The following is a 27238-nucleotide window of genomic DNA, read 5'->3' on the forward strand; positions in this document are numbered from 1 at the left end:
GGACAGTGCTTCGGTCAATTGCCCATTTATGTGGTATGAAGGAGGAGTCATTGCCTGCAACGTCGCTTTTTGTAATATTTTGCTTCTAAGGCAATGAGCGTGTTTTGACGAATGTGTTGAGTGGCTGCCCCGGGCCTCTTCGTGGGGGGACGTAGGGGGGGTGGGCGTGGTTAAACAAGAACTGGGCGGGGCTTGTATCAGCCAGAAGGCGGGGCTTATTTCCCGCTGACGCGGGCGAGCTGTATGGGAAGGGCTCGGATTCAAGTGGGCGTGGTCAGCCTAAGGAGGCGGGTTGGATTGGGGTGGGCGCGGCCTGGTTTGGGGTAAGGGGCGTGGTTCGTGGTGAGTAGGCGTGGCTCGTATCGGGGGACCCCCCTCCCTCCCCTGGACATTGGGTAGGGGCGTGGCCTGCCTGGGCCAAGAGGCGTGGCCGATAACAAGTAGGCGTGCCTCGCGTAGGAGGGAGGGGGGGGCACCCTCAACATTATGTCGGGGCGTGGCCTCTAGGCGACTGGGCGTAGCGGGATGCGAGTGGGCGGAGCGAGGGGCGAGGTGGTGGCACGAGGGGGCGGGGCCCCGTGTCACACGCGCGCGCCTCTCGACGGAACTCGGAAGTGAAAATGGCGGCTGTGAAGAAGCCGGAAGGTGAGGCCCGAGCGCCGCGGCTCCCCCTCCTCGCCTCCCCTCTAGCCCCGGACCCCCGCGGGCTCCCGCGGGCTCCCTCTCCCTTCCTCTGCGCCGCGTCTCGCTTGCCTGTCACCCTGATGCCGCCGTCACCCCCTAGACTACCCCGCCGGCACAGGGGTAGCCTAGGAGGTTTGGTCGGGGGGGGGAGGGTGTCGTGGCTGGGTTGTGCTGCCGGGCTGAGTGGCTCCTATCCGGGCATGGGAGGTCGAGCTCGATAGCCCACCTCAGTATCCCCTTCTACTCTTGTCGGTCTCCCCATTCTTCAGCTCTTCTTTCTCGTCTCCCTTCTCCCGCGTCTCGTCTCCTCTCCTCGCGGGCTAGCCAAACCTTAAGCGAGGCGAGGAGGCTGGGAGAGAGACGCGTGCTAGCGCACGTGTTAGCCGCCGGCGTGCGGGGCATTTAAATGGACTTTAAACATCGTGGGGCTGTGTGCGCGCGTTGCCCACTGATGTAGCGGCAGCAACTCTTATGAGTGCGAGTGTTGACCTTAACAGCTGTATTGCTGTACTGATTGCGCGTGCTGTTAATGCTATTGGCTTGCATGTTGTATGTGTGTATGCTGTTTGACAGCTTGTTAATAACAGTGCTTTTAAATTGACTTCAAACACCGTGGCGGGGGGTGGTGGTGGTGGTGGTGCTCCGTGCGTGTGCCGATTGATGTAGCGGCAGCGTTGCTCTCGATTATTAGTATCGGTGTTGATCTTAACAAGTATACAGATGTTAATTGTCGCATACTCTTAAAACTATTGGTCTGTGCGTATAGTGTTCTGACAGCTCGTATAAACAGTGTGTGTGTTTTTTTTTAAATATTGTTAATAATGTAGCGGAGCTGGTCACTCGCAGGTAGACGAAGATGTAATTGTCATGCCTATGTCAATTGCAGCATCATTTTAGTCCTGTTCCCAAGAACTCTTGCTATTTTTGTCAACCATCTGTGTTGCTGAGATAGCGTTTAAGAGGCTAGTTCCAGTGCAGCTCGTTTGTGATGTTAGTGTGATACTCTTGTCGTTGCGATTGAAGAGCAGGCTGGCATCATTGCATCGTTAATTCTGTGTCAGTATTGATGCAGTATTGTGGCAGGTTCGTCACTGAGACATGTAATTATTATTGTTATAAATGCTATTGTTGAGAGAGTCTGTCAGAGGCTAGTTTAATTTCAGAGAGTGGACTGCTCGTTAAGCATTGTATGTCGTAGCAAGTGAAGAGCGCATTGGTTTATCCACAGTACTGTCAGAATTGTCCCTTATAATTATTGATATAATTGTTATTGATGCATCTTTTAAAGGTCTTGCCCTTATTGCCAAGCGTGTGACGTTAGGGATACGGGCCGTGATTAATTGTGAAAATCACATTGTGAAATGACATTGGCAGTAGTAGTATTGTCTTGAATTGCTCCCTTCTTCTTAGTACTCTTCATAATGTTGTTGTTAATCCTGCGCGTTACTGTCCTTAAGAATGTTGTGTTATTAATGCTATTGTTGTGAACACTGGAGTTTAAGAGGACTTATGTATTTCCTTGCTCGACGTGTATTTATTAGTCGTGCATTTAATTGCTGTATTTCTCCGAGTGTTAATTCTCCGCTTGGGTTACTATTCTACTGAACCACTCCGTTATTAATACCAATACTGCGTTTTGTTGACGCAGTGTTTATTGAGGTCATCTTCCTCACATTGCACAAATTGTCATCCCACGTGTCAGCATTGCCCTGAATAGCCGCAATGCTTCGTTTTAAATGCTACCAAACCAACACGCGGCGTGACTGTTGTTGACACAGCGTTTTGAGAGGTCAGCTATGCCCGTGTTGTGTGCCCTGCTTGACAGCTGTCAGACGTGGCTTGTACAACTAACTGCCCAGCCGTGCATACAGACAAAGAGCCCCCGTTTAGCCTTAACAGACTGTTGGGGCAAGTGTGGTAAAGCGAGCAGCACCTATGACTGCAGGCACGCCACACGATGGGGGGGGTGGTGGTGGCCGGCACCACGCCAGGCCGTCCGTCTTTGTCTCACCGGTGGCGATGTTTACTGCATTTGAGGCTGAGTCGACCTGAGTGAGGCCCGGGAACGGTTCAGATCATTGTCACCAGTGTTGGCCGTGACCGGGGAATCGAACCTGGGTCTCCCAAGTTCGTAGCAGAGCGCGCTAACCGCTACACCGCTACGCTCCGACACATACGTAACATACATGCGGAAAGACAAAGATCCCCCGTATAGCCTTAACAGACTGTTGGGGCCAGTGCTGTTGGCGAGCAACATACATGCACACACGCGCGCACACACAGCAGCGTCTTTAGAGCTTCGCAGTTGTAACTCCTACGTGCAATAGCACGCATTGCTTCTCGCCTGCACGTATCTTTCTGTTGTTGCTGGTTGCTGGAAATCCCGTGCGGGTTTCCTACCCCCCCCCCCCCTTTGTCACAAATAAACAAATAAATATACCCCACCCCCAAAAGCTATGCCATAACTGAGCATACATACATACATGCCTATGGATATAGGTTTACGCAAAAGACATTGCTTGTGTGTGTGTACACGCGAATGTCGCTTACCGTAATGATGAACACGCGTGCGCGCGTCCATACCGTGTCAAACCACACGGCTTACTCCGTATTCTTGAACAGGAAAATTTTAGTTTTCAGGTCCATACGGCGTACAGCCGTTTCAATACGTGGGGGGGAAAAAATCCTATTTTTGTCCATTTCTTAGTGTTTCTCCCTTGTGATGGGACTTTGTAGGATGAACGTTGAGATTTATAAGGGCACGGGGTGACCAGTAAGGTCTGAATTGGTCTGTAATAAGGTAGGGCACTGATAAGGAGTTGACAGGTATGATGCGCAGTCTCTTAGATAATCCACTGCTGGATGAGGGGGCCTTTCAACGCTATTCGGGGCATGGAGGGGGGGTTGTTTGACCCATAGCTGACCACCCGTTTGGTCACAGCGCAGATAGGTGAAGGTGGCCAGCCACAGACGCAGGAGCCGAGAAGTACCGTATAACAATGTCCCTTTAAAAGCAATGCCCCTCTGCTGTCCACCACGCAACCCCACGATCTGTAGCCAATGTTGGTCCCGCAAATCAAACGCTGTTCAGTCTCAAAAAATCCTGCCGAGCTTCCGAAATCTGCCGATATCTGGTGCCTCTTGGTCATAATGTTTAAGCACTTATAAATGACAACCGATTATAACCTGCTACACAGGCTATTATCACATACCACGGTGTTATATGTGCACTATAATGCAATACTTCGTGATACGTAGTTGCACAGCGTGTATTATTAATTCTACATGCAATCAGTGATTAAATTCTCAACGTATTTTTCCTGGCTTGAAGCCCCACGTATAGTGTGTGTGTGTACATATCAATGAGTGTGCGCTGTTTGTAGTGTGTGTGGTCTAAACGAAATTGCACATACTCACACGTGTGCGGTACGGTAGCTATTTGTTTTTCATATACCTACCGCCACTGTAGTATGTTTCAAACATGTTTTAGTGCCGTGCCTTGTGTGTTGCCTGATTTACAACTGGAGGCTGTAACAAGCACACCGTTTGGCTGTAAATGTCGGCCTTTGAAAGCTGATTTCCTTGCTGGACAGAGTTTTCGGGGCATAATTTATAGAAGGCTGAGACGTGTGTCTTTTTTGGGGGGGGCTATTGTGCACGCCTGGGGCATGCATGGAAATTATGTTCGTTAAGTGTGTTTATCAACGTTGACGTCCGTCCCTGTATTAGCGCCGCTGTTTGGCATTATTGTGTTTATGTAACGCAGTCCTATTTAATTAGCAGCTTTCAAAATGCCGACGTACAATACACTGTGATTTGCCGTGATTGAAGTTGCATGAGAATGTATTTTAATGTTAAAATCGAGTGCATTTTTAGCGGCATACGATGAAATGTGTGTTAGTACTAGTGGTTGGTAGTTGATTTTGAATCACCCTGTGAGTCAAGAAGTTTTAAATCGACCAAAAAACAACAACACCGCTTCTCTGACATATATGCACAAGTCACAATAAAGAAATAAACAATAACAAGCGAAAAAAAATAGATGGCAAATAAAAATCGCAACATTAAAATGGTCCTCTTTAAAAAAAGAAATAATACAGTAATTGCATCTCAGATTCATTGACTGACTGAAACACAAAATAGCTTGATGCAGTATTCCTTAGTTTAAATCATTGCCGTAATGGAGACATTGTCACTTCTGTAACATCCATTACAAGAAAAATAACTTTAAAATAAACATGTACAATAACAAACGTGTAGCAATGTAATATTGCTTGTCTGCCATTGTTTGACAGCTGCCCCCAGAAGTCATTTTCATGCATAATGTAATTGCATTTACGTTAACTATTTTCCAAGTAACCATATTGTTTTTCTGTAATTACTTGTATTTAAATGGAGCGACAGTGGCACACTGGCTAAGCCGATCGGAAACGCGGAAGAAGTCGTTTTGTGAGGTTTTAGATTGCTTTTGTTGGTGTTTTTTTTTTGTTTACACCAAAACCGATGAGGCAAGCGAGTCTGGTTTGGCAATACCATTTGTGTGCCCCCCCCCCCCTTTTGCCTGAATAAGAACCGCCTCCTTCCAGGGGGGCACCACCAGCCTGGCCTCAAACACTGCCTTCGAGACCCCCCCTCCCTCCCTGGCTCCCCGCTTGCGCTGCGTGCTGCTTCGTGCCCACGTGCGCAGTTCGCGCTGCCCGTGGCCCTTCTAGCGGCGGCTTTTGTTGCCGTTTTGCAAATGGTCACGCGCTCGTAAGTTACGCTCGGGGTGTCCGAGCAGCCTTAGCTGCGCGCGTGCCCTGCGCGCGTGCGTGTGCGGAGCTCCGCTCGCGATCGGAAGAGAATCCCTGCACCCGCACCCCAACCCCCCCGCTCTCTCTCTCTCTCTCTCATGTGGTGGTGTCCTCCTGCTGTTTAAGGTCACCGCATTTCTGCAGCTGGCAATAATTTTGTATCTTAAAGCCTTCATCCAACGGTGCTTCGTACCCCACCCACCCACCCACCAGCCTCCCACCACCAACATTCCGCTTAATTGAGAGTAGTTGGCTAATTATATTCGCTCGGACAATTATGTTGCAATAATGCTGAAGGATCTGCATTGGATTTCTGCCCACCGAGGTTACCCATGCGCGCATATCAATTAAGGTTTCTCGGTGCTGCGATTTTCGCTCGGTGTTTTGTTGACGCCGCTGTCGCTGCTGCTGCTGCTGCATACCAATCGGCGGCGTTTGAGTGAGCCTTCAACTGGCAGGTAACGTCCAAACCGTATGTTAATTCGCCGCTGTCGAGAGGACTTGAAACTTCAGCTTTAAAATGCTGTTACTTTTCCCTGTTGACACTGAATTATTGATTTCGAGCACAAAAAGGAGCTGACCTCTTTATCCCTTTAACCTCTAGCTACTAGGCATATTGTCTCTTGTCTGCACGAATGCCCTTTCTCCTTAAGGACACTGTTGTACCTCGTGGGGGATGTCTTTCTCATGTTTGGAAAAAAAAGCCATTCCTATATTTAATTTATAGATTACCAACGGAATATTACCGCCACCTTTGAAATGGCCTTCAGTATGTGGGGCACGGTTGTGCTCTGCATAATGACCATTTTAAACTGAAATATTAGGCTTTGCTTTATTTACCTCATTAAAAAAATGAAAAGTACTCTTTTTGGCCTAATTGGGTGATTAAAAATGTCTCAGGTGTTCACTGCAGCATGAAAAGAACGTCTGGTATTTGGTCATAAGCCACGCGCAGGTGATAACGCACTGCCCAACGCACGGGTTAATATTTTTGCAATTACAATACAGCTCGGCTGTATATAATTGAAGGTTGTGAATTCATAATGTGCACCTTTACTCATACTAACTGTACAAATATGTTCACGCCAATCATGAGAGTACGGTCGTTATTGTTCTCTTGATGAAGCCAATGGAGATCGCAAGCCAAATTGATTTCTTTTGCACCTCGCAGATGGCAAGCAGCCGTTTCAATTGCACACTACTTGAGGGGTCCAAATCAGCCCGAAAAATAAACAGCGGCTCGCTTTCTTTTACTGATGCGTACCTCCCCAAATTCCTCAGCACCACCAATACAGGAAAGGTTCTTTGCTTCTGTTATCATCATCATCAGCCATGGGCAATCCTCTGCTTTATGACAGCCTCCCTAAGCCACCTCCCACGCTCCCGGGATGCAACGATCTGCCCAGCGCCAGCGCACGAGCTAATTTAATTGCTCCACCTCTTCGGTGGACGTCCTATAGGGGCAAATTCCATTTTTTCCTACCGTGGTACGATGTAAAATCTCGCAGCTTCAAGCCCTGTTGTTCTCATTCTTTTTATGTACCGTACCTTACGCAAGCTGATAAAAAAAGGTAATTCCTTTTTCTTTGCTTGACTCTACCATATTTTTGCTTTGTGAAGCGTGATCGTGGTGACATTTTTATTGCGCTCTTGGTCTGTTGTATAAGAGCCCTTCTGCACAAGCCTGTCTCATTTTCGGACAATGATTCTATTCAATGTGAACGTACACATTTTTACAAGTGTGCATTGCTTCCAGTTGTAGATTATTAAATATCACTATGCCTACTGGGCACAATCTGTAAGAATGAAGAGACACGAGTGCGCACCTGTGGTTTTTGTATAGCTAACCTATGAACAATATTCCTTGAACATATCCACGTTTCTGCTCAGTTCAGTTTTATTACGATTGTGTTCTTGGCGTCACGTTATTGGATAAAACTCAGATCTGATCTCTCGCAGAGCACTGTGCAACCCTTGGTGTTTGAAAACGATCTGCCAAAGGAAATGTCACACAACTACAGTACCATGAGATGCTTGCAAGTGCCCTCCAGCCCATGCAATAGGGGGCAGCACTTGCTCTGCCACTCAGAGTAATGTTCATCACTTGGCCAGTTAAACCCATCTTGTTAAAATTCTCAGACCTGGAATTTGGCCAATTTGGCCATTTAAATGCAAGAATTGTATTTTCATGTCGTATCTTTCTTTTTGTGTGTGCATAGATTCGTGACCATGCTGAGACTGTCAACACTGTAGACTAGAGAACCAGGTTTTAATTACAAGTTGCTTGCTTGGAATCGAACCCAGGATCTTCACTGTGCCAGCTCAGCGCTGTAACCTTGTGAGCCACCCGACCACCCTAACTCAATTGTAGTAAAAAAAAAAAGCATAGCCATTAATGTTTTTTTATATTAAAATTATAGTATAAAAAATAAATAGTATAAAATAATATCACAGTGCGATTTTATCCATAATACAGCAGCAGTCTGTTAAAATTAACGTCCCAACAAATAAACTGAAGCATTGCACCATGTTGTAACGATGTAAACGTATTGGCATGTGATATTTACTGTGAAGAAACCGGTAATAAAAGGGAGCACATGAAGCAGACGTTGCAATAACAACTGCGTTTCAATAGCCTAGGTTTTATTGGACCATATCTTACGATGGAAATCCCCAAAAAGTTTGGAAAGCAGTAAAAAATTGGATGACGTGGTCCCATATTTGGTCACATTTGTTTTAAAAGTCAATAAATGGCACGTTGCTGAATTATATTTCTGCGGAAATGTGTCCGAGATTATCTGCAAAAGCTGAAAATGCCAAAATTCCTAGCATACAGTACCCTACGATGCAATTCGTCTTGGTTTTTCTGTAGCTTAAGAATGCTAAGGTATCTCAAGACGCCGCACAATTGTGACAGGGCAATACATCACAAGGGTGCGGTGAGGATAAAGCAGATATTAACACAAAAATACTCGGCTTTGATGCGCTCTGTGTATGGGTCATAGCAAGGTACAGTACTTATATAAAGCATCCAGAGAGAACACAGTTTAAAATCAATGTACAGAGGGCAAGTCAGATACAAGGACGGAAAAGTAAACGGCCGTGCAAGACTGTAGGAACAGCAGAGGAGAATGAGTGACCTTTTATGCAGATGCACTTGATTTGACGAAAATGAGTCTCCCCCATCGCTAGCATTACGAAGCAGTGTTAACCTTTTAAACAGTCTTTATGGTGCATAAAACATTACAATTACCATTGCAATGACAAATGATCACACAAATTGCATACTAAAAACAATATCTTTATTCAGCACAGTGCAGTCAATTTGAGGGTTGAAGCAGTGGTGCAGTGGATAGCCCGCACCGCCCCGAGCTCGACTCCCCCGAGTTTGATTCCAGGCTACGGCACTGTGGCGAGATGTTAACTCCTTCGCCTGGCATGCAGGAGGCAATGAGTTCGTAGCCAACCCTTGACGCCTGTATATTTGGAGTTTGCACGTCTCTCTCCCTGTGGTGGTGTGGAATTTTCTCCGGGTCGTCCGGTTTTTCCACCCACATTAGAATCAACATGCATTTTAGAGTGTTTGGCTGTTATAAATTTCCACGTGATGAGCCACTTTGTTGAGCGAGCATTTGATGCCGGGTCGCTTCTGAAAAAAGACCCATATAGCTCAGTGGGCCTTACCTGGTAAAATAAAATGTTTAGTTTCGTTGACCAACCCACACGAACCAGCCTAGTGTGGTGACGTACTCTACAGTTAAACAGCTCTCATGGCTCACATGGCATGGGAAGGCCTTCATCCAGCAGTGGATCGACAAGGAGGTGAAATGTATTATTCCTATATAATGAATTAGTCAACACAATATCGAGGAGTTTGTATTCTTTTAATGTGCAAATGCAATTACTTTAAATTCCCGCTATCTATACGATACTTTAAAAATGCAATTAAGAGTGTTGTAATACAATTTGAAGGTGTTCAGTCAAATCGTACTTATGCTGCAGAGAACAATTCTAAAATTTAAAAATGCTCCGAATGAAAACTGTGGGGTGGCGCTTACGGGTGCAGTGGGTTAATTAACTGCCCCTGTGAACTCGGCATCCTGAATTCTATTGCCGCTCACGGTTAACATCGGTGGCGAGTGATACCTGAACCGTTCCTGGACACCCCACACTTCTGCACCCCACCCCCAAACCATCCCCTGCTTAACCAGCCTCCACCGACCAAAGTGGTGAAGTATCATCACACAAACAGACTCTGTAACCCACACGGGGTAGGGATACTTTAATCCAGCAGTGCTTTGACTATAGCGGTTACACAATCCCATTAAATACAACATACTGTAGACTAAATCGAAACGCCTAATACAGATTCTTACGCGTGCTTTTCGACCCAAGTATCATGAGCTTAAGCATCGATATTAACCGATGAATCAATGTTATTGGATGCCAATCTGAATTTCCCCCGTTCACAGACGCTCATTTGGTGAACGAGGTTTACAGACGAAGGACACGTTGCCATGCAGTGCAATAACTCAAGCTCTGCATTGTTACAGAGGGTCATCTTCATGGACAAATGATTACGGTGTGCCGGGTTGTCTCGGAGGGCTAATGCCTGTGTCTGGGTACCGAGCCAGCTCATGAAGCTGTTGCCCCAGTAGGGTGATGCACGCGCAAGTTTTTTTTCTGTTCCCCGTCAGCTTGTCTCGGTTCAGTTACTGACGATTGCACAAGGAACAGAAACTAAAATCCATGTCTTCAGTCAAAGCCCAAATCTCTCAATTGAGCATCCGGAGAGACCCTCCAATGTTGGCGGGGGTTCACATGTCAGTGGTGGAAATTCCACATTACCATGCTGGGGGCAGTCTTCCCTGTAGCATGACCATGAACTTTATGGAGCTGTAAACAGATTATTGCCCGAGATGGAGTGATGTGTGTTTTGTCCAGCTGAGAGTTGTGTGATACTAAAAAAAAAAAATGACATGCGAATAAAAGGTGATACATTGGCATGACATCTCTATTAAAAAAAACTAGACTAAGCTGAACCAAAGCTGTACTGTTAATGTCAGGCCACACTATAACCATACCGTATTTCCAATTGTGAATCAATGCCCATGTTAACGAATTTGGAATTGATGTTCGCGTAAAAATATGGTGCACCAAAGGGCCGGATTCTTTTTCCTGCTTTTGTCATGTGACGATAGATGTATACGGTAATGTACTTTCATATCACAGTGCCTTCTTCAGGGCATGGATGGGACACTGGGATAAGTTGCGCATAAGCCTAGTGCAGAGCTCTCCTCTGCCCAGTCAGACTTCAGTGATGACACTATGTAACATGATTTTTGTTCCTGGGTAGTGTTAGTTCTAATTGCGTATGCCTCAAAAGTATAGAAAATGACTTATTCCCCACAAACTCTGCTTTTGTGACCAGGACTTTACGTGAAGGAATGACCCAAATGCACACCACGTTTTCTCATTGAAAATAGGTAAATTCAAAATATCGCTATCCTGGTCACAAAAGCAAAGTTTGTGGGGAATAATAGCCATTTTCCGTACTTTTGAGGCATAAGCAATTGGAAAATAACACTTGCTTCCCAGGAACAAACAATTTCTTTGTTACAGCGTATAATAATGACATTTATTCATTGAAGCCTTACTGAATCTTAAGACTCCTTTTCAAGATGGCCCTGTTTTGAGATATTTGGTAAATTTTAGGAACTGGAGTACACAAAATATTTGTGTGCATGGGGCAATGACACCGCTCCGCACGTATAGATTTAATAATCCATTGTCCCTCCTGCCATCTTCTGGACACCTCATAGCTCAAGCCCACACCACTTGGTATTCTTAGACAGCATCCTGCACAAATACTAACCAGGCTCAGACCTGCATAGCTTCTGAGATCTAGTGAGATCAGGCACATTCAGGGTAAATTGTCTGCAGAGTGGTGCATGCAAGAAGTGTGTCGTTTAAAAAAAGTGCTGCGTTTACAATAAACACTGGCAACGAAATTGACTCGATACAATTTAAAGAAAACAATATCCAGAAGTGGAAAAAGTGAAAGTAAATCATTGCTCCATTCAAATAAGTATTTTTGTGTTGTCATTGTTGTTACAGTGAGATGCCACTTGAATTAGACAGTACATCAAGAGCGATGCCACCCCAGAGCAACAAGCATTTTGGACGATTGCGTTTCTGTGCTGACGCAAGCGTGTGTTTTGGGGGGGACCGAGTCATTACGCTTTTTTGTTGTTGTTTTTGTTATTTTCCAGTTCGGCTCGTCATCCGCGAGGCGTCCACACGGCTGTGGTTTTTCGTGCCGTCTGCGCCGGCGATGTTTTTAAGGATCGGAGCTTAGCTCCTCGCGGCGTCCACGGCCACAGCTCTCTGTCCCCCCTGAAAAAGGGTGCTCTACCACGTGACGTCAGCCGCACGCGCGTCTTGCTCGCTACACTTTTAAAATGGACCATTTGAAGTTTTTTTTGCGTGTTCGCATTTGCTTGAAGTCGTGCAAAGTAGAGCACTCGTTTTACTCACCCTCCTGAGAAATGATGGTTTGAGTTGTTTACCGGTCGCTCATTGAACTCGTAAACGTCATCATCATTCAAGTGCTCCAAGCAGAGTGGCGCCGATCTTAATAAATTTTTGTAATTAAAATTATTACAGTGTATATATATTTTTTGTTTGCAAGGTACGAACTATTTGATCGTATTCACAGCCTGTGATCAAAATCACCTGGAATGGGCACGATCTGGGAAGCCAAGCAGTGTTGAGCCTGGAGGGTGCTTGGACGGGTGACAAACCACCATGCATCAAAGACGTGTGTGTGTGTGTGTGCAGGTTGAGAGCGCAGAGGGGCAGTGCAGCAAAACTCCACGGTTGTACTGTGCTTCTACGTGCCTGACCAAATTGGTAAATTATGGTCAAGTAATTCCCACAATACCCGTGCAGCATGGGGAGGCCCTCATCCAGCAGTGGTTTAAAACAAGTGGCTGTCGAATGTTATAACAGTATTAGACTAACATGTAGTTTGTCATCCTTACCCCCTAACATTTCCGCCCTGTATTCAAAGTTTGGCGTCAATACATTTGTTCCATGTCGAATATAAGACAAGTAGACACAATGCTACAGTGTCATTATGGCAAGGCGAGTACTTGACACAATTTCCAATGATTTTTTTTCTTCCAATTTTAAGGGGATATTGATTCATGTACACAATGCTTCATTTAAATTGTACAATTACGCTATACTTATATTGTGATGTTTTTTTCCCCCCTTAACCAGATTATTGGAAGGCGCTGTATGTTTTAAAATTCACTCGAACGGTATTCACACTCACTATTTACAAGTTTGTACAATGTAATGTTGTACAATATTTTATATACATCATAGAAACATGTATAATGAATGCTGTATGGAATGGTGCTATCATTTAGCTTGCACACGTGTGGCTTTGGACCAAAAGGAGACTGTCAGTAGCAGTGGCATACTCCCCCAGTCTTAACACAGAGCGGTTGAGGACTGGCTTGGCCATTAATCTGGCCAATACGAAATCTGGACCACGAGCAGCATGCATGCAGCATTGGAAGCGAAGGGAAGTGTGCGAGCCCATGGCACTCAAGGCATCTGGCAGAGCTGCGACTGTGCTGACAGATTTGTGATTGAGCGATGGAATATAGAGGTCAATTATAATTATCAATGTAAATGGGAGAGAAAATAAAATGCTCTCCCTTGCTGGAGATATTTTTGGGCGAGTTTTTTTGGAAAGTCTTGTTGTTGGTGGTGGTTTTTAATATGTATATTTTATGTTAGTTTTTTTGTTAACGTGCGGTGTAGTTTATGCTGCAACGTCTGATTAAAAAACTAAAGTATTGATGAAATAAACTTATTTGAGATTCATCACGCTGGCTTCAACAGATGCGGGACTGGCTGTGCATATACAAGCTTGGGAAGGGGGGGGGGGCGAGTCTGTCCTTACAAAATTGGCAAATTCTGTGGCGAATAACTCAATAATGTCTCAAGATAAAATTGCACAAAAAAGTCCGTAATTGGCTCGGTCTGTAAGCTGTCCAGGCTGGTTAAATGACAAAACAATTCCAAATTGATCTCTTTTTTATTATCTCACTTGGCCCAAATGTTTGTCCCATGATTTTTATTCTCTAGATGTTATTAATTAAAACTCCTGTCGTTCCTATGTTCTTATGGGCATTTATCTAACATATTTTTTTTAAATTTGTTACGTTATTATCAACTGCTGCTTGGTACATTTACAATAAACGAATGTCGTGGTTCCAAAATGTTTTGGCTGTATTTTTTTCTCTATTTGCATTATATTTTGGGTAAACAAACACAATTATTACAGATAATACATTGTGCATATGTAAACAGTATAATGACTGTGCACTCTACATGTTATTAATCCAGGATGATTCATGTTCTTTTTATATACACATTTACAAAATGTCATCACCAAAATCATTATTGCCTATGACCAAATGACCATAAATTTACCTGACCTTATATCGAACCTTGGAAGCGAAGCTGCTTTGAGTCTGGTAAAGTAGTGTAGTGGTTGGCGCACTGCGCTGCCAAACTGGTGACCCAAGTTCGATGTTCTCACGCACGGCCAGCACCAGTGACGATTATCTGAACAAGTCCTGGACCTACCCTCACTCAATTCAGCCTCTAATGAGTACCTGGTGCGATGTGAAAACATCGCCACCGGGGGACAAAGGCGGCCAGGCATGGTGCTGGCCACCCACCCCCTCGCATAGCCGTGCCGTGCCAGCCTTCATAGGTGCTCGTTAACAGCACTTTGCCCAAAAAGTATGTTCGGGCTATAACGGGGGACTTTTGTCAGTGGATGGGTAACCACCAGGGCGTGTGGTTGTGAGGTGGCCAGGAAATGTGATTTTACCTGTCATACTTCCAGTGGTAAAGTACTGGAAGTATGCACACACGTTATGCGATTTTGTTTTTTACAGCACGATGAGCACAGCTGGATGCTTATATTGAGATGATTTTTCACTTTCGGCATTTGGATTGAGATCATTTGTACTCTGATCATTTTGTTTAAATACCCACTTTATATATGTAGTTTTGTTTCAATTGCATCCGCCCTTGCGTATGTGTACGGTACCTATGGCATATGGTTGTATAATGGCAACATGTGCTTCATCGGCACACATCCCCAGATTTTATTTATGTATTCGAGCTTCCTGCAGTGTCACTACAAAAAGCAGATGGCTTTTCTTTATACTTTTCATGACCATAAATAACGTACGGATTGCCATAAAACATCACCGTCCTTAACGTAATGGATGAATAGAAATGTTAAATGAAAGAAATAAAATTGTGCCTCGCTGCCTGTTTGCACTTTGCAGTTAAATTATGTCATTGTCAGACTCTGAAAGGGAAAAACTAAATAAAATGTGACATTGGAAGTGCATTATGATCCTTGACGTTGGATGCTGTGTGTAAAGTTCACTTATCCATACAAGCTCTACCAAAAACTTGGCAATGTTGTCATTCCCCCTAACATCAATGGATACATGCTCTCTCTTTATTCCGCACAGATGCCGCTTTGAAAGGAGCCCTATTTTACTGTAACTTTCTGTCGTCTCATACCCAGAACTTGTAGATTCTGCCCTATTCTATCCTGCTGTCTAGATACATTTTGTATGTACAGTACATCCCAATTTGCTTTGTGTATACATTGGGTCGGTGGTGAGATGGTAATGACCTCGCCTGGTATACAGGAGGACGTGGGTTCTATCCTGACCCTGACGCCTGCTGTATATTTGGAGTTTGCGTGTTCTCCCCAGTGACACGGATTGTTCTCCGGGTCCTCCGGTTTTTTCCTCCACATTTAGAATCAACGTGCATTTAGAGTATTTGGCTGCTATAAATGTATGCCTGATAAGCCACTTCGTTGCACTATCATTTGTGGCCAGGTCTTTTCTCACAAAGAGCTGTATAGCTCAGTGGGCCTTGCCTGGTTAAACAAGCATAGTTTATCGTTTAGTTTATATTCAGAAAAGTAAAGGTTCAGCCCCTGCAATTGCTCCTCTCACAGCGCTTACTGTCGGAAGGGGGCCTTCGCTGGAGGAAGCTCAGCAAAGATCCTCCACGTAGGGCTAGGTGGAGAGGGTACTTGGCCTGCTCTTCCACGTTGGCCAAACATCTTGGAATGTGCGGGGCTTTAACCACACTTTTCCCCACCGCGTGTGACCTGCCGATTCACTAACCGCGGTGCACCCATGTACACGACAGGGTGGACAAATGAAGTGGCAATTCAAGGGGACAATGCGCCATTGTTTTAGCTGCCGTGCCGGGAGATTGAATCGAACTGGCGACCTCTGGATTTCAAGTCCGGTGTGCTCGCCATCACACCACGGTAGCCATGCCGTGCACACGTATACTGTGCAAGTAAAAAAACAATGTAGCTGATTCCTATCTCCATCTTTGATCTTGAGCCTTTGGATGAAAATTATATGTTCTTACGGTAGGAACCAGTCTCTCCGTAGGACAGCTACTACAGCATTGATTTGGTCAAGGCTAATCAGATATCGCTCATGGTGATAATGATAATCGTGATGATATGAATGAACCCAGAATGTTAAAATTGGGAGCATGCTTGTAATCGCCTGATCTATATCCCAAACATGCGTACCATGTAACATGTCTAAATTAGTATCCTGAAAAAAAAACCCGCTGTTACATTACCTACCACTATAGTACTTGTTGATGAACTCTGCGTGTTAATGAAATATATACAGCAAATGCAATTGACCCATTTGTAACATTGGCTTTTGCATGGTTAAAGTTTTGTAATTGTCCTCATCTATAGTCCTTAAGGTACTGTAAATATCGTTGCGGTGACTGTATTGCATTTACATTACTGCAGTTGTACGATCATTGTTACGTTAAGATGTTCATTCCGGATTTATATAAATACATATTTGAATTTTCCATAACCTACTTGTACCGACGCGTTCGAAATAAAACGGTGTACAAAAATATATCCCGTGCGTGCGGCGCACAGATTTTGTGTGTTCGGGGGCAGATTTATGCACGCATGCTTGGCTGCCAAGGCATTGTACAAGTGGCCTGATGCTGATACATTTCCATGGGCTGACTGCAAGGGGTGAATCAAAGATAAGCTTCTCTGAGTAAGGAGGTGAGGTTTGATAAAGGACATACGATAACAAGGTCAAGATAAGGTCTTGATGCAGTTTGCTGAAAGCCAGGCACTAATACATTTTTAATTTGTATGCATTAATCATTTGCCCGTGCCGTGCAGCACTGAGCACGTGCGTTTGCAACCGATTCCGAGTGTGCGAGCGGTTCCACTGTACGCGGGCCACGGTGGTAATGAGCGAAGCGCCAACCGAAGCATCGCATGGAACAGTTTATGCGGAGCGCGTTGGAAGTCTGCGCTAATTGAAATTTAGGTTCATTGCAAAACGGCGCCCGAATAAAAAATAAAAAAATTGACCACGTGGCCATTTCGCAGTACCCCCGCCATCCACATTTCCTGTCAATTCTTTCACGCAACAAACTCTCGCGTGCGCTCATTCAGCTGCGATGCATGTTTAGCACATGTTTAATGTGTGTGTGTGCCTTATTATTTATGCACGTTCCCCCGATCAACGGCGGTGCAATTAAAACAAATTACGCCGCTGTGATCGTGCATCGAGTTGCTGCAATAATTTTTGCTTCTTATCGATGCACGAAATCCAGCGGGCATTGGGGAGATGCTGCCGTGATGCAACGGTTAACACACATAACTTGTAAATTTAAAAAAAAAACTAAGCTAAGCCTTGATTTAAAGCTTTCGTGACTGCAGTGATTCATATTCTTGGTTCTTTCGGGAAAGTCACGTTGAAGGGAAACATACATATTTTATTATTTTATTGTTTCCCTTCAACGTGACTTTACCGAAAGAACCAAGAATATAAGCGAAGCTTGTGTGTTGAACTAAATTATTTAGTTTTAAACTAAACTTTTGAAGGCCTACTGAGCTGTGTAGCACTTTTCCTGAAGCGACCTGGTCACAAATGACAGCTAGACGCAGTGGCTTATCACCTGGAAAATTATCACAGCCAAATACTCTGAAGGCATTGTGATTCTAAATGCGGAGGGAAAAATCAGAGGACCCGGAGAAAAAAAATCCACGCGACCACGGGGGGAGAGTACAAGTAAACTCCAAATATACAGCAGGAGGTCGGTTCACATCTCGCCACCGTGGTGCCCTCAATCCAGAGGTCACGAGTTTGATCTCCTGGCAAGGCAGTTGAAGCAATGGAGCAAGTTTTCTTCAATTCCCTGTCCATGCCCTCCTCCCCCCACTGCCTCTTTCCAGCCAGCAGTATACACGGGCAATCCACAGTTGAGTCGATCGGCAGGTTGCTTGTGGTGGGATAAAAGTCTGGATACTCCAAACTCCGTTTGGTCAGCATGGAGGAGTAGGCCCAAAATACGCTCTTCGAAGGGGCTCTCTGAGAGTGGATGCCCTTCCGCCAGCAGTGGCGTGAGCAAGTCATTTTGCCGGGCGGTACCTCTCGCGACTTACAGTGGACGAATGTTGCACGTGTCCTTGTTCAAAATCGCGTTCAGGTCCGTGCTCTTGAGGTTCGTATTGCTGGGCCACGTGCAGGCTGGTTCAGGGGCGAGCGTATGGACCATGGTGCCGCCCGGCTTGTTCACCCACGTGCCCACGCCACACACTGTACGTGTACAAATGAATATTTTATGTTTGAGACGCCTGATGAAACGTGGAACTCGCAACGTTGGACGGAGGTTTCCTGCTTTTATGTCTGTGTCCATGAGTGCTTTGCGTGCGGAGAATTAGTCAGAAGCATCCCACGGGGGAATTGACTGATGCCGAGCCAAAGCATTGCCAGTCTAAAAATAAAGCCGAAATTTAAAATCCAAAAACCTGCGATTGGATTTTTTTTTTCTTCCTTCAAACGCAGCGCTGTTTAAAACATGCTCGATGAAAATTGTATTTTTTATTCTCCGTTATTTATTTTTACATTATGCGCCGCCCATGGGGTTATCTTTGCAAACCGGTATCATTTGTCTTATTTCTGTGTGTTTAATATATTTATATAAGCCCAGTGGATTGCGTCCTCAACATTCAAGTGGAATATTGGTTGCTCCTGGTGGCTCAAATCCCTCTACTGAACAGCACTGCAATGCTGCCAGTATTCTATCGGTATCTGGCCAGGTGGCATAATGCGGAGCAAGCGGCTTGCAAATCAGAAGGTCGCGAGTTCAAATCCTCTATGGGTTCTATTCGGCCTATCATCCCTGAAGGGTCGATAAAATACATATAGCACTTTGTGGGGGAATTCAAGTGGTTGTCCTATGGATAGACTCCCCCCACCCCCCCCGCCATAGTATAGTGGAATTTTAACCATTGCCTCTCATTTGAGCAGGCAGTTGCATCGACTTTATTTCTTACTTTTATTTTATTAGTGTGCCGTCTGCAGCGTAGATATTGAAGGCTGGTGTTTTTTCACAAGTGTAGATCGTTGTCAATTTCCATGTGTGATCCATGTCTTGGCAGGTAACATGCACCGATTAATACCTTTCTTCTTCAAGCACGTTGATAAACGTTACTGGAACACAAGCTGAATGGGGACACTCGCTGAAAAGTGTTAAAAAAAAGCGTGGAGACATGCATGCTGGAATTACATTTTATTGAGAGGCAGAAAACTACAGCACATGGATTAGGGAAAATCTAAAAGTTGTCGACGTCACATCGGTTGCCAAGCAATGTGTCGGGAGGACACGTTTGCAGGAAGGAGTGATGGCCGGGTGGTCAAGGCTAATGTGAGAGTGGCAGCCAAGGGAGGGGACATGCCCGTCAAGAGATTGAGTGATGGCATCGGCTCATGTACAGGGACGAGATTGATTGCATAGTTGCATTGCAGAACCTTGAGAGATCGCGATGGCCTGGGAAGGCTTTCGTCCAGCAGTGGTACTGATCGTGGCTGATGATGATGATGATGAGGAACGTTGCATACTGACCCGGTGGCACTGGTTAGAGTGCGTGACTCGAAATTGTCCTGTGGAGGGAAGAGCCGTATATAACAATGTTGAATTTACAACATTGGTTTAGGTGCCACCAATGGATTTGAGCAATGGCCCAACATTGTCTTGAGGAAAGGGGGGGGGGGCCCTTTGACTCTTGACTTGATCAAAATAATGACTGGATGAGGACACCTCTGCTGAGCTGGGAGGGTTCCCTGTAGAGCACAATGAGCTTTGAGATGAGGCTGTTAATTGTATCCAGTGCCATCTCATTGATGTACTCCCATTTAGCTGAGAGCCCATTTAGACTACAAGTTTATTTGGCAAGAGATACCCTGGATAACAAAAATAAAATACAAGATACATTGGCAAAGGTGGGAAATATTTTCCATAAGAAGATGGACAGTATGTTTATGTGTATACTAATGAAAATCATCTTTCACTTTGGATGTACGCATGGCTTATATTCTCACTCGATATTTTCCAGAACGCCGACAGGCTGGCTCGGATTTGGGATTATTGATGTAAGGCACTACCACTGGAGTATGACATATGACTATATCCTAAATATACCTATATGCCAGTATTATATCTGATAACATTATACCCTCTTCATATAAGCCTACAATACTGCGGTATCATGAGGACTAAATGAGGTCCGATGGACGTGGTTTGACAAAAAAGATTCCCGGAAATGCGTGCTCTACACTGTTCCGGCTGGATCGAAGCGCTGCAACGTACGTCAAGAGCAAAGAACCTCCAACAGAGCCACCGTACGCGTAGCTCAACTTCAACGTTTGCCTAGCTTTTTTTGCCAAGAGCAACGTTCAGTCAGTCGTGGCCGCCGAGAGTGACCGCAAAGGGCTCCGCACGGAAACCTTGTGGGCGTGGATACGAAGATTGGCGCTCCGTCGCGGTGAACGATTCAAATTTGGAATTTGGCCGCCGCGTCTTCGGCGGGCGCGGTGATTTCAACGAGGCTCGTTAGCGCTGCATGCATGAAGGCAGACACCTCTGGCCCTGGTGGGTGGAGCAGCGTAAGCTCCAGTGACGCCTGTAAATGTGCATGTGGACCTCCAGGACCTCCGCCGGAGCACCTCGGGTGTTTTGTTGATTTGTTTTTCATTCGTACTAATTATATCCCGGTTGTGCGCGTTGGACAGCGGGGCGCAGAGAAATGCATTTTCCATTTCCTGTGTTACTTTTGGGGGGAACTACCCTGGGATGGTTATGAACAGCCTTCGTCTGATGTGTTCCGAAGGCCCGGCTTACCGACTTGCACAAAGCCGAGTCATTTTTGGTCGTGCAAATGATGGTCGGCCGCTTTGCCATGGTGTTGTTTCAAGTGGTCTGAGCCCTGAGATGTTTGTTACGTTGTGGGCACATTGGAAACTTAAGTCTGTTATAATTCTAAACGCTCAACGCTTGAATGTCCCCCCCCGCTCGCATGAGCAATGGAGTGACAGTCATAGCTGTCGTGAACCGGCGGTGGAAATTTCGCATTTTTTAAATCATCTTCCCGATAGTGCTGTTGTCATGCCATTAAATAGCAACTCCATTCAGAACTCTCACAGCAGTGCATCACCTCCGTATTAGGGAGAGTTTGCAGAAAGAGATATCAAAGAACTAATTCTAACATTCAAATGACCTCTTAGGCACACTAAGGGGCAAAACTTTTCCAACCTTCCCCACTACAGAGAGAAGTGTCCGTCACATGACGGGCCAACTGATGTTTATCCCATTTTCGGAACTGGAATTTAACAAAATTAAGAACAAAACCAAAATGTAATATCATTGTTTTTTGTGCAGTGATGTGCGACCAGGCTGACACCATCAACTCCACTATCCCTGAGAACTCAGTTTCATCAGGGGCAAGCTGCCTGCATTCAAACCCAGGATCTCAGTGGTACCAGCTCAGCACTCTGACCTCTGAAGCCACCCCTGCCACCACGTAATTTCACATCTGTATGGCCGAACCAGTATATCCACAACGCGACCGTTGTTAAACTTACCGAAAGAAGTGCAATCGTAAATTTGTCACGGCTTTTTTTTTTACATCCAGTCATCAATGACTTGATTGAAAGTGAGACCGCAAAACGTGCTACGCATGAGAACCAGATTTGACCACCAGTGGCCATTAAACAAATCCCACATCCACCATCGTACTTGTGCTGCCACAACTGCTTTGGCATTGACATCCGTTCCTTCAAGCCACCTGGTCCGAGGGAGACTGGGAGATGACCCTGAAAATCCTTCAGCGTCAAAAGATCAAGTGTCCAGACCGCAGAACCGCAAAAGGTCAACACCATTAACAGTCAGGAGTGACCTCTGTTGTGTGATTGCAGGCCCTTAAGCAAGGGGCTAAATCTGTCTCGGCTTTTATTCCAAGCAACTTCAAAGTCATTTACATCTGTGCAGGAGATGCATAGCTGAAGCTTCTGCGAGCTACTGCATTTTGTTCGACACCCATGACGGGGCCAATAGTTACACTTTAAGCCGTCGATTGAATGGCATTTTCCAGCAGATATCTGGACCCGTTTCCTGTGAGTTAATAGCTGCACAGTTGTTGTGACGGTGGAGATTAAAGGACCTTAAGACTTTTTAGCTAAGCTCAAACTGACAAGTTAGCATTTGTTTTGGAATTCAAAGAAACTGTCTGATCGGTTGCTTATCGCTTTTGAAACTTGTTATGCACTGTGTTAACATTGTGACAGCCACCTAACCGTGATTAAAAAAACGCAGTGCAATGTTACACACGTGTTTCCTGATTATTTCCCAAGAGTGAATGTTAACGTGTCAGAAAGGCAATTTGTGCATCGCATTTACGCGACTCAAATTATTTTTAAAATCAGATATTGTTAAAATTCCAATCGTTGCCGTTGTTCGTCGTTGGTAGTTCGGCGTTGAATCTGTTGCCGATGTGGATTTTAGCGGTTTATTATGGACAAATAGCAGGGCCCTAAATGCGACGTGCAATGTTATTTTTAGTACACTTGGGAGAGAAATGTTGTCACGGTGTATTGGTTAGTGCAATGGAATTGAAATCCAAAGGCCGAGGTTAGATTTCCCTGCACGGCAGTTGAAACAATGGTGCCGGTTTCTTGAATGCCCCCCCCCCGCCCGCCTTTGACCACCCAACAATGTAAATTGGTACACCATGGTAGGTCGATCGAAAGGTCGCGTGTCATGCGGTGAAGTGTGGGTACTCCCACCTTTTCCATGACGTCCGTCCAACGTGAAAGAATGGACTAAAACCCCCCTTTTTGAGGGCCGCGTTGGCGAGATGTTAACTACCACGCCTGGTACACAGGAGGTAATAGCGATCCTGACGCCTGCTGTATATTTGGTCACGTGGACTTTTCTCCGGGCCCTCCGGATTTTCCCTCCACATTTAGAAACATGCGTTTTAGAGTATTTGTCTATGATACATTTCCACACGATAAGCCACTTGGCTGAGCCATCATTTGTGGCCAGGTCGCTTCTGAAAAAGAGCTATATAGCTCGGTAGGCCTTACCGGTAAAATACAAAAATATAGTTTTTAGCCTGTCCAGAACGCCCTTTCGTTGATGCCATCCCACCAGCAGTGGTGTGAAAAAGCCATTGCATTGCTGCACCTTTACCTGAAGGAGAAAGATGATGTGAAAACAGCTACGTTGGGTCAGCGGGTGAGCTTGGATCGCAAAACAGAGGGGTATCTTCACGGGGCACGTTACGTCCGGAAAACCGGAAGTTAGTCTCAACTACAGCGGGCAAACACTGTGACCGAATATCACTTATTGTATGGGAGGCGAGTGAATGGATTTCAGATTGACCTTGAGCAGCAATCCTCAAGAAATAAATGGCAGAAGTTGGGACAGGATTTTGCTGAAAGGCCGGTGAAGGGCCTAACGAGCGAAATTAAGTGATAAAGGTTGCAAATTGTTTAGCTGGCTCCGCGCTTTTATGTGGTTACACAATTTTGCTTCTAACACAGACGTACACACGCACGCACACATAAAAATTCCATGATACAATGCAGCTGCCAAGTGTCAGGAGAAAGGGGTAAATTTCCCTCGTATTGCTTGTCTTACAGCACGGTCTAGCTAAAAAAAGAATAATACTACAGTCCGGATGTCATTAATTAAAGTGTCACAGAGACATGGCATCTTTTAATTCTCGAGTCATTATATTAATTAATTAAATTATCACGAGCGTCAGCATTATTTAACTTGCAGCACAAATTAATCTTCCTCTTACTTCGGCAGCCACCGTTCTCATTGGAGCACGTGTTGTATTAGGCCACCGTGCAGCCTAACGAGCTGCCATTATCGCAAATTGAAGGTCCTTTTTATTATACAGTAATGTGCATCCGAAGCTCACAATATCGTAAACAGTTTGCTGTATTCTCTACAAGATAATCATCTTCCAAAGCACGTTTTTTTTATTTCCTCATTTGGCTTTTTATTCATGTTCACGTTTCTGTGTAAAACATAATTTTGGCAAGAGATGTTTTTTTGCTGTTGCTTTATAGCGGCCATTGCATTAAATTACTTTCTATGTTCGGCGTTGTATGCTTTTTCCAAAGGGTGCAGCATTTAAACGCAAAAAAATCGAAATGTCACGGGAAAAAATGCGTTTGTTTTTCGTGGGTATCCGTGTGCCGTTTTTCACCAATGGGTGAGAATCCTTGCTAGAGGTTCAGGGAGTATGAATTACAGTTTTTGAAGTCCCACTGGAGACGCATATTATGGCATGCTGCTCTTTTAAAGGGCATTTGTAACACGATCACATCCTTGGCTCCGTGGAAACCGGCGTGGCCAAGTAGTGTGCAATACGCTCTCTCTCTCGCTCTGGCGATGTGAAATCACCGAAATGATTTAAGTTAATTCTGTACACTGTCCACAGTCACCGACCGCACGGCCAACTCGCTTTCAGCTCGCGGGCCAGTAATGAATTGTGACATTTTAGCATTTCACTGCATTCAGTCTTGGCCTTTTCCGCTCAGATTATGTTTCTTTGTAAATCATATATTTGCATCATCAAATGAACGCTATATTAATGTACTTGAAAGCGAATGCCTGTCTGGTGTATGTACAGTCGTGCGCAATAAATTAAGTGAATACGCTTTTTGGAAGGTGACAGTGGCTGGTTTAATCAAGAAGCTGGCCCCAATTCTAGATTTGAAGCTTTCGTGACTGCAAGGATCCATACTCTTTGGTTCTATTCGGTAAAGTCACGTAGGTGAAAAAATAAAACAAGAAAAATCACGACGTTTCGGCCACAACACAAGCGGCCTTCTTCAGGTGAAGGGACCGGACTGTCCTGATGAAGGCCGCTTGTGTTGTGGCCGAAACGTCGTGATTTTTGTTGTTTTATTTTTTTTTACCTACGTGACTTTACCGAATAGAACCAAAGAGTAAGCTGGCCCCAGCCATGGGAATGTGGAATTTCAACCACTTACTTTGGGCTGCTAATGGACTGGAGTGCTGTCCCGTTGCTCTTCTGCACAGAGACATGCTTGAATCCATCAATATAGGTGTCACAAAACTCAGCCAAGATTAAATGTAATATCCTATGCCTCATTCTTACCATCTCCATTGTGTTGTTTACATGTTTACTTGAAATGGAGATGAGCACCATCTAAGAGTAATTTAATTTAAACAAGGCTAGACTGACTTTATATACATGAGCTTGTGTATTGCTATTATACAGGGTTGCCAAAAAGTCAGGGTACATAGGATTATTCTAATTATTTGAACAAATAACGGAGTGTTATTTCATTTATTTAACAAACGTTCAAACGGACTTCCTTTAACATTAATGCATGCATGATTTTTCTTTAGAAATTAAGATAGGACTTTTTTTTAAGATTACAGCTGACTTTAGCATACGTTAAAAAATCAATTTAACTCATTCGTCGTTCGTCAATTTTCATTCCATTTTTAAATGCCATCTGAACAGGAAGACGAAAAATAGATACCAATAATGATGTTTCAAATGCAAGCGTTAAAATAAAATAAATAACCCGATGTGTCCTGACTTTTGGGCCACCCTATATAAGGGTTAGCGGTTGCACAGTCGTTAATCCTTTCCCGTCCCGAGACGTCTGCAAGTTGCAGGGGCGGGTGTCCCCTTCACCGCTGAATCTCGGAACATGCAAGCGGCTCGGCTTTAATTTTATTTAGAGACCCGTGGCGCCGTTGCTTTTAAAGACGTTGCACTCACCGCAGAGAACCGTAGCGACACGACCGCCATCTACGATGGCTGGCGCCAAACTGTGCCACGCCCCCTCCCGCGTGGCCTTGTGGGAGCCTCAGTTCGCCTTCCATACCCGAAGATGTTACCGGGAAAAGGTGTTTTAGTTTTTCTTCCGATTCCGTTCTGAATGGGAGACGCTTAATTCGCTGCGCTCTGAACCTAGCGTCTGGCATCAGTAGCCGATGATCTCTGAACCCGTCCTGGGGCCCGCAGCTCCAGCCAAGCCACACTGACCGTCTATGTTGAAGCAAACTCCATCGTCAACATGGTCGATATAATGTCCTTCATTCAGCAGTGAATTGACAAAAGCTGATTATTATCCAGTAATACCCCAGTTTAAACTATGAACTAATTTTTTCTTTATTTTATTTTACCAGGTAAGGTCCCACTGAGCGCTTTTTTCAGAAGCGACCTGGCCACAAATGATAGCGCGACGAAGTGGCTTTTCACACGGAAAATTTTAGCAGCGGGTTATGCTTTCCCGAAAGGTGCGACGACGAATATCGAAGGGACTTAATAAAGCAAAGCAATCTTTTTCCCAATCGCCAAAATACCGTACGTAAATAATATACCGTACTCGACGGTCCGGTACGTATTTCTGTACGCGCTGGCGCAAAGTCGTTTGTGGACAGGGTAGTCGGAGACGTAGGCTGAGAGGCGACGGATACGAGAAAGGACGGACGATGATTTCGGTGACGTGTAAGTGTGGGGTTAATAAAGTGAGTACGTATTTGCGAAACGACGTAAAAGGGAATGACGTAAATCGGAGTACTGTATTACCGTGCTATAATACCGTCTGTATCTGGTGTCTATTAAACCTAGTCCCCTCGGATTAGGATTTGAATTTATTTGGGACCTAAGTATAACTGTCTCTCATGTCGCTGTATAAAATCCAGTCCTGCAATGTATTCGTGTTTTACTGAATATATGCTGGCAATTTATGAGAAACATTAAAATGGCCACATTTTTTTTACTGCTTTAATTTTCCAGAATGTTGAACTTCATTGACATGTCTTGACCACTTTAATAGAGCATGTAATGCATTTTAAAATCAGCATTTCTTAGATGTGTTTAAATGTATTCTCTCGTAATAGTTGCCATATACAGTATGTGTTTATTTAAAAAAAAATATACAGATAATGCTAACATTAGCACAACTTCAAATTCAAGGTTTTGCTAGATTTATTTTGTACGAACAGAAGTTTATTGCGAGAGATGAGTACAACCGTCTCCACTCTCAATCAACGTTGCTGTGGTACCTGCATTTTATTGACACCTCCCCCCCCAGGCCTGTGATGGAAATTCCACATTCCCATGCTGAGAAAGTGTAGATTCCGATAACAACTTCCGTTGACTTCCAACAAAATGGTACATATTTTATCAACCCCAGATACATGATGGGGATGTGAATGGTATAGTAATTATGATGATTATTATTTACTTATTTATCCAGCAAAGACACGCTGAGTCCTAAGATTAACTT

General features: G+C 44.7%; 1 protein-coding gene across 10 annotated transcripts in view; it reads left to right on the top strand.

Moving 5' to 3' along the window:
- Positions 1–511: 511 nt before the first annotated feature.
- Positions 512–27238, top strand: part of LOC116946800 (calmodulin-binding transcription activator 1-like) — a 640058-nt gene continuing 613331 nt past the window's right edge. For all 10 annotated transcript variants that reach the window (XM_032961954.2, XM_032961960.2, XM_032961958.2 and 7 more), the window contains exon 1: positions 512–645. In XM_032961954.2, the coding sequence (XP_032817845.2) occupies positions 621–645 (25 nt within the window). In that variant the 5' untranslated portion in view covers positions 512–620. The remainder of the gene's footprint in view (positions 646–27238) is intronic.

This window comes from Petromyzon marinus, chromosome 28, assembly GCF_048934315.1.
Source record: "Petromyzon marinus isolate PM22_M1 ecotype Great Lakes invasive population chromosome 28, UKy_Petmar_22M1.pri1.0, whole genome shotgun sequence".
In the NCBI taxonomy this organism is placed as follows: Eukaryota; Metazoa; Chordata; class Hyperoartia; order Petromyzontiformes; family Petromyzontidae; genus Petromyzon; species Petromyzon marinus.